At 44.1% G+C, this 13,233-nt stretch overlaps 1 protein-coding gene across 1 annotated transcript; it reads left to right on the plus strand.

The window, feature by feature from the left end:
* Nucleotides 1-322: 322 nt before the first annotated feature.
* Nucleotides 323-11,969, plus strand: grhl3 (grainyhead-like transcription factor 3; the record flags this gene model as incomplete). Its single annotated transcript, XM_080750952.1, has 15 exons — nt 323-339; nt 2,335-2,509; nt 2,629-2,693; nt 3,499-3,787; nt 3,929-4,168; nt 4,983-5,094; nt 5,310-5,404; nt 6,342-6,500; nt 6,823-6,901; nt 7,446-7,576; nt 8,988-9,019; nt 9,499-9,584; nt 9,740-9,825; nt 10,105-10,169; nt 11,852-11,969. The coding sequence occupies 15 exons, from the start codon at nt 323-325 to the stop codon at nt 11,967-11,969; spliced, it is 1,749 nt and encodes a 582-aa protein (XP_080607078.1).
* Nucleotides 11,970-13,233: the final 1,264 nt, after the last annotated feature.

Below are 13,233 nucleotides of genomic sequence, written 5' to 3' on the forward strand. Positions count from 1 at the left end.
CAACATGCTCATTCATACACATTCAGCTTCTAGTTTCTTCCCAGCCCAGGAAGGGTTAATCCTTCTGCACCTGTCCTATCAGACACCTGTTTGAAGGCTCTCGGCCAATCAGAGGAAGAGTGGGAGAAACTACCTGCCGGCCTTAAATAAATCTGGGCACCGATGAGGAGGAATCACAACTCTTGACTCATCTAGACATGTCAGATCATCTCAGTTGTTAGTTAGACTAGACTTATACTCTGAGAGAGGAACACACACCTGGCGACAAGAAGAGAATACAACCTTAAAGGAAAATATCTCCACCGTGACCCCGACTGAAGACATGACCAAAGATACTGAGTAAGTTATTTTGTTAAAACTTTGGGTTTCTATTTGGGCTTCCAATTTATTCTTAACTCTTCGAGTTACACATGGATAAATGAACTGGTTCCATGTCAGCACCCCAAATATTTGTGATTCGTATTTTTTTTATGTATTTACAATGAGATGACTTGATTGATTATGCCCACTGAAGGGGCCGAGAGTAGAGTTAGCCCCCCCTCTTTCACTTTGCAATGAGACCCCCATGTGAAAGAGTCCCGTTTTAAGGGGTGTTTTACAGAGAAAATTGATACAGATAGTCTCAAGCGCACACACACACACACACACACACACACACACACACACACACACACACACACACACACACACACACACACACACACACACACACACACACAGGTCTGTGGCTTTAGCGGGTCTGGTTCACGTTGTGTTGACACTAAACCTAGGGGGCCAGAGAGCACAAAGGAGACAAGGGAAAATAAGACTCTACTCTTGAGGTGTTGGAGGGGGACCAGGGCAATGACAGCATGTAAAAATGCATTGAATTACATAATGGTGAAATCCTAGACAGGAGACTCTCTGTGTCTGTAAAAACAGTTACATTCAGCTTGTGTTAAAGGGTAAACGGAGAGTAGCTAATGGAGCCACTATTGTTTGGTGTTTAGCTGTCTTGTGGTTGTAAAGTGAGGGGAATGACAGAGACTTGTGACTTAAACAGGTGCATAGGGCAGGTGTCATCGTGAGTTTGTAAGGGCTGGATCTTTTTGTCTTTGGCACCAAGCACAGTGCTGTATTTTTATGTTATTATATCGTCATCCTACAACATTAAGAGAACAGCTTTTAAATATTGACATATATTTTGTGAACATTTTGGTATTATTTCATCTCAAGTGTTGTGGTTAAATCAAGTTTGTGCTTATTATTCCTTGGCTTGGTGAGAAATCCATTGATGTGTTCCATCCCTGCCTGGAGTAGAAGATGTGGGGTCTTCTGCCACTGTCAGCACATTTAATTAGTTGTTGATCTCTAGAGTAAACTGCTTCTATTTGCTTACTGGCTACTTGAGCAAAAGTCATGATGGGGGGCTTATCCCAAGTAGCCAGGGAATTTACAAACACATCTGTCCCTTTATCCTCCTCTGCCAAATATCCTCACCTCAAAAACCCAGGCTTTCGAGACAATAAGGCTTAGAGATACCATGAAAACCCAGAACGCGCTCAAGTGTGTAGATTGTTGTGATACGGCAGGTGGTGGGGGTTTGATTTATGGAAGAACACAGTTATCTCTTAATCTGTTGTGAGGATTTTGTGCGTGCTTGCAAATAATAAGACACACACACTTATTAATAGGTTTCCTTTCTTGACATAGGAGGTACCGTACACAGTCAAATCATCAGTGTTAATTTAGCCAGTTGTGCCTACTTTGTAGACGTGTGTGTGTGTGTGTGTGTGTGTGTGTGTGTGTGTGTGTGTGTGTGTGTGTGTGTGTGTGTGTGTGTGTGTGTGTGTGTGTGTGTGTGTGTGTGTGTGTGTGGCCCTGGGCTTTTTGAACTCTCTTGACACTCGGCACCTATGAGAGATGTTACTCAGCACTGTGGTTTTGCAATCGAAACCTTCCTCGCTCAGGGGCAAGTATGTGCAGTGCTCAGAGGCTCATAGGGCTGCCATTAAACTCCAGCTGCTCTCACCCTGTCAAACCCTGCATGTCAAACACACAAACACGCTCAAATGGCATGCATTTGCATTGTCCAGAGTGGGGTTATACCTGTGGGAAGAACAGGTGAATTGTATGTGTACGCTAGAATTCTGGTCATATGTGTTTTAACCACTCGAACCCTAGTTTCACGATTCTGGGGCGAACACAAGATGTTCAAGTGTTGAGCGACAACAGGAGGGGACCTAGTATAGAGCCCTGGGGGACTCCAGTTAACCAAATAGGGTTTAAATGGTTGATTATTTTTGTAATTATTTAAACTATCAAATCTAAATGTGCAATCTTGTGCCTCTCTAGGACTCTGGGACTGGTCCATCAGAACGAGAACTTCAACTATAACCGCTACACAAACTACGTCATGGACTCCTGGAACTATCTGGAGAGCCCCATGACTGACCTGAGCAGGTCCAAGTCCAGAGCTCACCCGCCAGAGGACATGTCGACCCTCTCCTTGCTCTATGAGCAGTGCAAGGTAGACATCACAACTTATCCACAGCACAATTCACTTCAGAAATGTTCTTTCTTTCTCGACTTTTTATTGGGATTATGTTAATATATTGTTTTTGCTCAATTCTCCCTTCTTTTTTCTAGAACATTAAAGACTACAAAATGCCTCCCTGCAACAATGGCAGCGGTGTTTACAAGCCAACAGAGAGGTGAGTGCATGAATGGGATTCACTCTTCTATATCTGATTTGGGAGTGAAACTCCTCTCTCCTTTCCCTCTATTGTCATGAGTCAAGTGTCTAAAGAGTGGCGGAGAGAGTAAGATGGGGAAAGAGAAAAGGCAGGGCTTGAGAGGTCAGAAGCAGGTGAGAGGGTAATCCTCAAATCAAACAGAGTCAACGGGATTACTGTCTACCACACCTCCACTTATCCTTGCCCTCATCCATCTATCCAGCCATTTCGTCTTCCCTCTTTCCACCATTTTTTTCTTTCTCTTTAAAATTTTGCAACAGCCCCTCTCTCATTTCAACATCCTCTGTTCCAGTGATTTTTCTAATTTTCCACGTTTTATTATGTGCGGAGGGTGAGAAATGGTCATTCAGTTGGGGCACACTGTCATCCCCCTCAAACATTTTAAACAATCCAGAGAGAAACTCAAACACTGGAGAATAAAAACTGGATTAAGCGACAAACAGTTCCCCGCCCCGACTCAGACCACGTCTTTCTGCGAGTCGACTCACGGTAGTTCAGTCTGTGTGCTGAGACACTTTGGAAAACAAGAGAACTGAAGTGCTTCTGTTGACTGACACATTTGTTCGGATCTGTCTGCCTGAAGTTGTGTGCACAGACTTCTGTATGGGCTTCTACTTCCGAGACACTGCAGCCATTCAGCCAGGCCCTTTAAGGCGTTTATTGTTTTTTAAACACATTGATTCAAGCGAATAGATATTCAGCAACAATGAGTAATAAAAAATTCTTCCTTTCCTCCTTTCTGATTTCCCCCCTCTCTCCCCAGGACTCTGAGTAACTCCTCCCCCGAGCTGGTGTCCTTGGAGACGCCCCCCAGTATCATGAACATTCCATCCAGCCTCCCCCAGGAGGCGCTAACGTCTCCCATCTGCAGCCCCGCCAAGCAGAGCGTCTCTCTGCCCATCTCGGTGGCCCCCACGTCGGACGTCTATGCCACCCTGACCACAGCCAGTGTGCTGGCAGACACCTACGACAAGCAGGACCTCAACAACATCTTTGACACTCTGCTGCTGCAGAAGTGGCCTGCGGGCGCTTTCCCCGAGGCCAACGCAGAGGTGAGCATCAGTGCCGAGTTCGGAGTTTATGTTGAATAGTTCTTTGTGCTACACAGCTAAATCCTCAGCGTTAATTTATCTATTTGTAACTCAGAGTTTACAAATGATGGTCTGTTAATTTGTATCTTCTGTGTGTTCCAGGCTCTTCCCTACAGCGACCCCTTCTCCGAGGAGCGTTCTAGCCCCGTCTACTCAGACTCCTACACCAGCTCCCCTCCCGAGGGGTACAGGAGTGAATTTCAGTTCACCCTGGGCGCTCCCCCGGCCACCCCGCCCAAGTCTTGTGAGCTGCCCATGGTTTACCTGAACAAGGGCCAGTTCTACCCCATCACCCTCCATGGAATAGACAGCACTGCTGGCCTTGCAGTCACCAAGGTCAAGGTGAGTTCGGTTTTACTTTACCACTCAAGCAATTGTTTAACAAAGGTTTGTTTGGTTTCATTAATATTTAGTATTTGGGTGTCAACCATGGCTAGTGAGATCATTTACGCAACACCTTTCTGTCATTGCGTGTAACCAAACGTTCACGGTTCCAACACTTCATGATTGTTTTTTCAGTGTGGCATCCATCACTCAAGGTTTATTTTAGACACGTGGATATACAAATTAATTTGCGTGCCACCAGGTAAAACCCTTCCCTAAATCTCTGTCCCCTCCCTTGGAGCTTGGTGACTAATTTCCTACTAATCTGGGCTGGTACAAATAAAACGCGCTGTCATGGCCTTTTTTCCGTCCTTTTTTCTTTCTTTTTTTTACTGTGGTGGCACAATGAGTCTGAGTGCAGTAGCCCTGTAACAATTCGAAACATTGTGAAATTGTAGATGGGCTATTTTTGAACATTTTGCAATATGGCTTACATGGTTAACATTTGGTACATTTGGTTCTAACACTCAGGATTTCACAGTGCAGTATATGAAAAGGTCAGGCAAAGGTGTGGCGAGGCTTTTAAGCCAAAGGTGACAACCGTAAACACTGTTGGGTGAAAAAAAGCCATAAAAACAACCCACACAAGCGCATACACACCAGCTAATCGCTGATGACAGTGCCAATAGAAAAGAGGGATTTCGAGCGATGAATGAATGGATAATGGCTGAAAGAGACAAGCTGGGTTTTCCTGGAGTTGGAGGCAAGCATGAAGACCCACAACCAAACACAGCTAATCCCTTCTCTCTCTCTTTCTCTCTCTCTGTCACAGACGGTGGTCATGGCTGTGTTTGAAAATGACAGGACCCCAGAGGTGCAGCTCCGCTGCTGGAACCACTGGCATGCACGTCAGCCTACCATCAAGCAGAGGGTCATTGACATAGGTATGTATTTCACGCTTTTAAGTAACAGAAGCACACAAACACACAGCCATGAGCCCCCTCCTCTTCTTTGGAACAGAAAGCAAACAGTACATTTTTTCATTCATTGTTCTGGACTGGTGACAAAAGCACACATCAAATTAAAGGATGTTGCTTGTGTGCCGTGGTGTGTGTGTCTGAGAAGTAAACATCTATTTCTTTCTGTCTTTCTTTCACAGCCGACTATAAAGAAGTGTTCAGTGGCATCAGCCACGTAGAGGAGGTGGCCTTTAATGCTCTCTCCTTCATCTGGAACCCCAATGAAGAGGCTAAGGTGAATATGAGCATACGCTGTTGTTGCAGAAACACACAAACACACACACACACACGGGCAGGAAGATCAAACTCGGACGCAATACGCATTGTAGTTCCGCAGAGTTGAAGATCAAAACAACAAAGACGTCGATAGGAGGAGGAAGCACAAGTCGAATTTAGGAGAAAAGGCGAGGAGGCAGGGAGTACAGAAGTGGTAAATGAGGGAGGAGAGGAATCCCAGTTATGTGTTTGTCCCTGGGGCTCTTGTCAGTGCAGCAGGCAAGGGCCACATCTCACTGCCACCTCCTCAGTGGCCCCAAGGCGCTCGGGTGGGGCCACCTTAAAACCTGCAGCAGGAAGAGAAAGCCAAGAAAGAGAGAGAGAGAGAAAGAGAGGGAGAACCATAACAGGATATTAGAGGGTGGGTGAAAAGTGAGGGGATTATTAGAGGGGATTAGGAGGATGCATGGAGGAAACAGGAGGAAGATAAATGAATAGAATAGGTAGGAATCACGTACAGGCCATCTTTGAATGTAATGAATGAGCATGAGCAACACGCCAGAGACCGTTGTCAGCTCAGACATGCAGTCACAGTTCTTAATAACAAAGCTGCCACCGTCACTCAGCTGTCTATTTGTCTCTCCCGAGGCTCGGTCCAAGAAGATGTCATCACACCATAGTGTTTTATCTGGCATGTGTTACCTGGGTAACCGTTTATTGTCTCAAAATAGGACACTCCTTTAGGGTGACATGAGTGACATGAGTGACACGAGTGTCAAATCAGTGGTCAAATAATTTGAAACGGCGACATAGTTTTCACTGTTTGTGAATGGTCGGTACGAAACGGGCTAGGCGACATTGCTAGTTTAATTAAGGAATTGCTTTGGGAGAAGTTGCAAGTAATGATAGTACAGTAAACTGTAACCAATCTTTCTCCTCTCCTTTTCTCTTGGCAGGTGTACATTGGCATCAACTCCCTGAGCACTGACTTCTCCTCACAGAAGGGTGTGAAGGGACTGCCACTCAACCTACAGATAGACACATATGACTTCAGCACAGGAACCAACCAGCTCATACACAGGGCTGCCTGCCAGATCAAGATCTTCTGTGATAAGGTACAGTAGGTCACACGAGTCCCATAACAGTACAAATAATATACTTTGAAATAATTATTACTATGTATTTGAATCTATTTCTTCATCCGTCCAATTCGTGCCAGTCACTTTTCAATCACATGAGTAAAGAAAGACAGTCCTGTTACAATAACACGCAATCCTATAGAGAAGTTGTACACTTGTACACACTTTTAACAAGATCCGAGTTGCCACACGCCCAAACCCAGGAATGTCTTATTACACCTACGTCAATATGGTTAAATAAAAAAACAAACAGCTGTCTCCTAATTCTAACCATGTGTTTTTGGATGTTACCCCACAGGGTGCCGAGAGGAAAATGAGAGATGAGGAGAGGAAGAGGTCAAAGAGGAGGGGGGCCAAGAACTGTAACGATACCAGCGGTGAGTGTTTGCAAACACGCAGCTTCTCTTAAACCATGCTTATACCATGTTTTGTACTTTGTGCGAGTGTTGCATCGCGATCATTTATATACTATTTGTCAGCTATTGTGTTTACACCAGGGGTCTTCAACAGAGGGACCCTTTTTTCCCTTTTTTTATATTAACCACTTGAACTCTAGTATCCATATTCCGAGAACTTGTGCCAAAAATAGCCGATCTACAAGCTCACAACGCCTCGCAGCGCTAGGCGTTGTGAGCTTGTTGATCGGCAAAGATTTTCGGCAAAGAGGTTTGGTGTAGAGGGGAAGAGGAGCAGACTAAATACAGAGTGAAAGGTCAAGTTTATTGACGGTTCAAGTGGTTAAATATCTGAAAACAAAAATTGACATGAGTCCAAAAAAACACTGATGATCGTGATATGAAAAGGTTGCTTCTTTGGACTGAAAACATGGAAGACCCCTGGTTTACACTCATATTGCCTAATATGCAATGTTTAAATATGTCAAATTTTGAACATTGTGCTCTCCCTCTATGTCTCTTTTAGCCAACAAGGGCTTAGTGTCCAGCTCCATGAGCAATGAATGCACCTTCCTCCAGACCATGGATGACCATGTCACCCAGCCGGTGCTCTTCATCCCAGAGATGCACCTCTCCAACCTGCAACGCTGTGGCTTGGTATGTCCCCACGTTTGCTCTCCCAACTTTGTTCACCACATACCACTCTTTTCCTCCACGTTTTCATATTTTTTTCCTTCTATTGTCCTCGATTCTCCCTTTCCTTATAATCCTTCCCCTTGCACTCTCTGTTTCTCCCCCTGTGGTGTTGCGATCACAGCGTTGAGTGAATCGTGTTCCCAATCCTAGCTACCCTGCAGGCAATGGGACAGACACGGGAGAGAGCGAGAGAGACAGAGAGAGGGAGGGAGGGAGGGAGGGAAAGAAGTGTGGGAAAGTATGTAGTGGGAAAAAGGGGGTTGGGGGGGGTGGGCAGGGAGGGCGTCAGTCAGCGAGAGTGAGCGGAGACACCAAACTCCCATCAGACAAGCTAATTGGCTGAGCCGTTGTTATATTTCTTCTGAGTCGAAACCAGGCGCAAGTACAGACGCCTACTACTGACTGACGCATAGATTAATCTATGGGGGCTTACAAAAAACACATACACACACCTGGACACGAGCTCAAACGCACACACGCACACACACACACATAGAAAAACACCTGACTCGTGCAGCACTTGATTTCTTTCTCCAACTCAACACACACACACACACACACACACATACACACACACACACACACACACACACACACACACACACACACACACACACACACACACACAGAGCGCCCCTCTCCTCTAGTGTTTCTATGGGTTGTGTTGACACAAGACAGTGAAGGTGGTGAGGGTGCTGTTCAGACATGTCCGTTTTCCCACACTCTGTAGTGTGTGTGTGTGTGTGTGTGTGTGTGTGTGTGTGTGTGTCTGTGTGTGTGTGTGTGTGTGTGTGTGGTGTGTGTGTGTGTGTGTGTGTGTGTGTGTGTGTGTGTGTGTGTGTGTGTGTGCGTGCATGCGTGTGTGTGTGCGTGCATGCGTGTGTGTGTCTGTGTGCGTTTTAGTGGGCAGAGGAGATGTGCTATTCATTTAAACAAGGCTGCAGGGAAAGCCATTCATAACCTGTTATATAAAAAATATATTGTGTATAATGGTGCTTACAAAACAGACGCAAAGAATAGACAGATGAGACAGACAAATAGACACATCGACAAAGCAGCCGGACTACTTTGACAAATGTTTTGCTGTACAGTCTGTCAGGAAACCAAACGTCTCTGATCGGTGAGAGCGATAAAAGCCCAGGACGATCATTGTTCTATATCTGTCGCCCTTCATCTTTAGCCCACATTTAGATACACCAGGAAGCGGTCATGGGAAATGCAGACGTAATGCATTGATAACATTCCTTGTCATGTGTGTAACAGGCACAGACAATGGCATGGACATTAAGCAATGTGTTGTTTATCAGTCGAGCTGTTTTCTAATCGTGTAACTGATCTGTCTTTTGCCTCCTTTCTCTGTTTTCTACAGGCCGCTCCCCCGACAACCCTGGATGAGGTGGAACGGTAAGCATCTACCTAGAGTACAGTAGCGCCTCACACAGAGGGCGAGTTTGAAAATACCCACGCCAAGCACACTCACGTATTAGTTTGTATTTGGCCAGTGCGCTCAGTGCTGTATTTTCGAACGCGCCCAGAACATGTGGCATGCATTATGAACACCGTAATGCAGCGGTTCTCAAAGTGGATTTCAGGGACTCTTTAGGTTCCTTTATGGGTGTCTAAATTGACCCTTACAAGTCTGTAACTTTGACAGTGTACAAATGGAACCATTTGTACACTGTCAAAGTTAAGGGGAGACCTTCAGATTTAAAAGTTTGAGAACCACTGCCGTAATGTATTGAAGCTATGCCAGACAATATCCAGTCTCATATCACAACATCAATATAATTTCAATACATTGACCAGCCCTTATTGCAGCGATCTGCAGATTGGCCTTTTTGTGATTGTTTGGATCTAATGTGTGTGTGGTTATGTGTTCCCAGGTGTTCTAGGAAGAGGTCGCATCCCGACATAGACCAGAGTAGCCCTCCTCCCAGCAAGCAGGCCCGCAAGGACGACTCAAATAGAGGTATGAAGGCACTCATAAATATACAAAGTTTAAATATGTAATTTGTCTGCAACAACATATTACTCTCTAGCTCCTGTTGTACTGTGACAAAATTTAAGTACATTTAAATGTTCTCCATCAGTGTCTAACCTTGACTTTTCCCTTTTGACAAATAGTTCTGCTGTACGTGAGAGCAGAGACCGAAGAAGTGTTCGATGCACTCATGCTCAACAGTCCAACAGTGACAGGCCTGAGAGAAGCTGTAAGTCACACACACACACACACACACACACACACGCGCACACACGCGCACACACGCACACACACACACACACACACACACACACACACACACACACACACACACACACACACACACACACACACATGCACAGAGAGAGAGAGAGAGTATAATTGACTTGAATTGCACATGATCTTTTAACTTTAGGTCCTGTCATCCTTCATGTATATCGTCTTTCTTGCGGCAGGTGATGATGAGTACTAACTCTCCTCTCATATCGCCCTCTCTGTCTCTCCTCAGATTTCAGAAAAGTATGGCATGCAAAAGGACACCATTGGGAAAATTTTCAAGAAGTGCAAAAGAGGGTGAGTGTCATTTTTGAGGCAACTTCTCGATTTGGTGAAGAGGAAAAAAGGAGGGGGGGAGGGGCTAATATAGTCAGCATGTAAGTAGGTTGATGGTTTCATCTCTGCCTCCATTGCAAAGAAAAAAGAAAAATCAAGTTCTGCACTGGAAGTGACACAGTTGATGCTGATCTCCAAAAATAAATGACGAAACTCACTGAAAGTCATAGAGGCACACGTAGAAGCTCTTTGATATTCAAGTTAAACAAACTACACATATCGTCTATACCAGCATATACAACCACATGACATCAGTCTTGTTCAGGGCTGAGCTGGTGAGCTTCTTCAATCACACCAACTCACCCCTGAAGCAGATGAAGACCGTGATGGCTTTGCTGTCAGTGAGTTGAATCTCTGCCTCTTCCAGGGAAGCTAATGTTGACGGACCGGGTGGGTAGGTTAGCGAGCCATACTCTATCTCCTGGAATGCGATAATTGTTGCTCCTCCAAAAGAGTGATGAATGAGGGAGGGCAGAAAGATCTCAATAAGTACTGTGCTGGATGACTCATGGACTCAATTGTTTAACTTATTTATGTTCTTATAATCTGATCTCATCGGAGCACCGGGAAGTTCTGTGGTCTGGTCGCTTCTTGGTGGTGAAAGAGATCCCTAGCATGATAGTTGCTGTTTTTTATTACTTTGGGTGACTGCTTGCTCATAAATGAGACTAGCGTTTGAGGATACGATGGTGTCACAGGGTGTATGCTGTCCATGAAGATATGATTATTACCCCCCCCCCCCTCAACAAACCACACAGTGACTGTTAAAAAAGGTGTACATCATGTCAATGTTATATGTCTAAAAGCTAATAAAGCATCCATTCTCCCTTATTCCAGTGTTTCTCAAAGTGGATTACAGGGACTCTTTAGGTTCCTCTATGGGGGTCTAAATCCATTTGTACACTGTCAAAGTTAAGGGGAGACCTTCAAATTTCAAAAGTTTGAGAACCACTGCCTTAGTCTATCTTGCTGTTGAATTGATCATAGTTTAAAGTCTGGTCATTTCCTGTATAATAATTGACAAGATCAGAAAAGATTTAATCACACTATGTCAGGACTCAGGAGTCGACCTCTTTACTTTAGAGATTATGGAGACCTCCTGTCAGAGACAGAAACACCCTGAGGAAGTTGCCCTAATGCTGCTAGCAAGCGCCTACGGGGGGAGCGTCTAAGCTAACAGGTTGGGTTACATTCTCGCACACCGCTCCCGCCCATTGCTTTGCTCTTGTCTTCAATCAGCACTGTCCCTGCGGGCAGGTAGCATGAGCTGGCAGTTAGTTCAGTCACACTAGACCCAAAGAGCAAAGACAGATTAGCATGTGCTGCAGGTGGAAAAACAATGATACTGTAGAGTGAGCTGATTTACTACCTTTGGTGGTGGTGACTACATAAAGTGTCTCCTCTTTTGTATTTTTTCAGACAAGCATCCTTTGGCCCAAATTATATGTTGCTCCTTAGACTGAGCAACAACAACAATTGAACTGCCTGAACCTTTGTTATCACCACGCGGTGAAAATGAAATGTAGGGCAGAAGAAATTATTTAGAAGGGTTAATACACCTTGACTGTGCTGTGTTTTTTCTCCATACCCAATTAGCCTACGCAACCTCTAACTTTGATTTGTTTCTTGCTTGCTTTTTTTAGGATCTTTGTCAACATGGACGACAACATTATTGAACACTACAGTAACCAATCCGCCTTCCTCATCGACATCTCTGAAGCCACACCGGGTCAATTCCAGATCACCCTCACCGAGCTATGAAGACCTGTTCATCAAATTATAGCTGACAATTTCAACCCTCTGAGAAAGCACTGCCCTGCCACACAGAAGCTGTAGACCAGCCTGCCTAACCGAGAAAACTGAAGAGGAAACTGAACTGAACAAAAAGTACTCCCAGTTTCTTGTCAAATCACCCGACCGTTTTAAGTCACTGCCTTTGTAAATACCACCCGCCCAGTGTTTTCCTACTGGTTCTGTTTTTATTTTAATTCTATTAGTATTATTGATTTAAGTATTTTATATAACGTGAGAGCAATTATAATTATGCTGTAAATATTTGTTGTAAATAGAAATTAATATGAACTTGTTTTGTGTTTGAATATTTTAATCCATGTACCATGAATTGTGACATATTTCAATATGAGATTTTAGATAAATTCTGTACATGATCTGCGTACAGTTATTAGCATCGTCAGAGGATACCATTCTTGCTGCTTGCAACAGGATATCAAAAGCCAATGGTGCCCTTTCTCATGCAAACCATAGCTATCAATATCTCCTTTGCGGCCATTGAGTTAAAATGTTTGTTGCTTTTTTTTATACTGCCAAAAGTAGGATTTTGTAGCTGCCTGCCTTTTAGTTTCATAACTAAACCGGTCCAACAATGGATCGTGTTCTGATCCAGAAGTCACACATTTCCCTTCTCATCACCACAGCCTTAACCACTTAAGCCCTATATATTTCATTGTACGGCGAATACAAAGAATTGCATATCTACGTACGTTGTGGTTTGTAGATCTGCTACAGTTATTTTCACAATTTTGGAAAATATTTGAACATTTTTGAAAATGTCTGGAGTCCCACAGCAGGGACACCAGGGTTAATGTGACTTTGTATTTTGTCGTACGATGGTGTCGCTTGCCGAAAAACTATTATACAACAAAGTATAAACTATAGGCTTAGGTGTTGGGCATCATTAAGTGTAGAGATGTGTACATTTCCTGACTGTATGGCATAACCACAGAGTCTTCCCACTGTGTCTGAACCACTTCAGTACAATCGCTGTACAAGCAGTACAACTAACCCTAAAACTAAGGTCTTTCAGTAGAGTTTTTTTAAAGATGTTTTCTTTTTACATTTCTCATCATTTCAAGGCTTACATGTACCTCTGTAATATTTCATTATATGCCATGGTTGTACCCATATCTTGTCTTTCGTAAGAAAATAAAGAAAATATGAATAGCAGGTCTCTGGGTTGATTGATTTTGTCATTAAAACTTTTACGTTTGCTGTAGATTCACACCAT

The sequence above is a fragment of the Nannobrachium achirus genome (assembly GCF_963921795.1).
Source record: "Nannobrachium achirus genome assembly, chromosome: 20".
Classification (NCBI taxonomy): Eukaryota; Metazoa; Chordata; class Actinopteri; order Myctophiformes; family Myctophidae; genus Nannobrachium; species Nannobrachium achirus.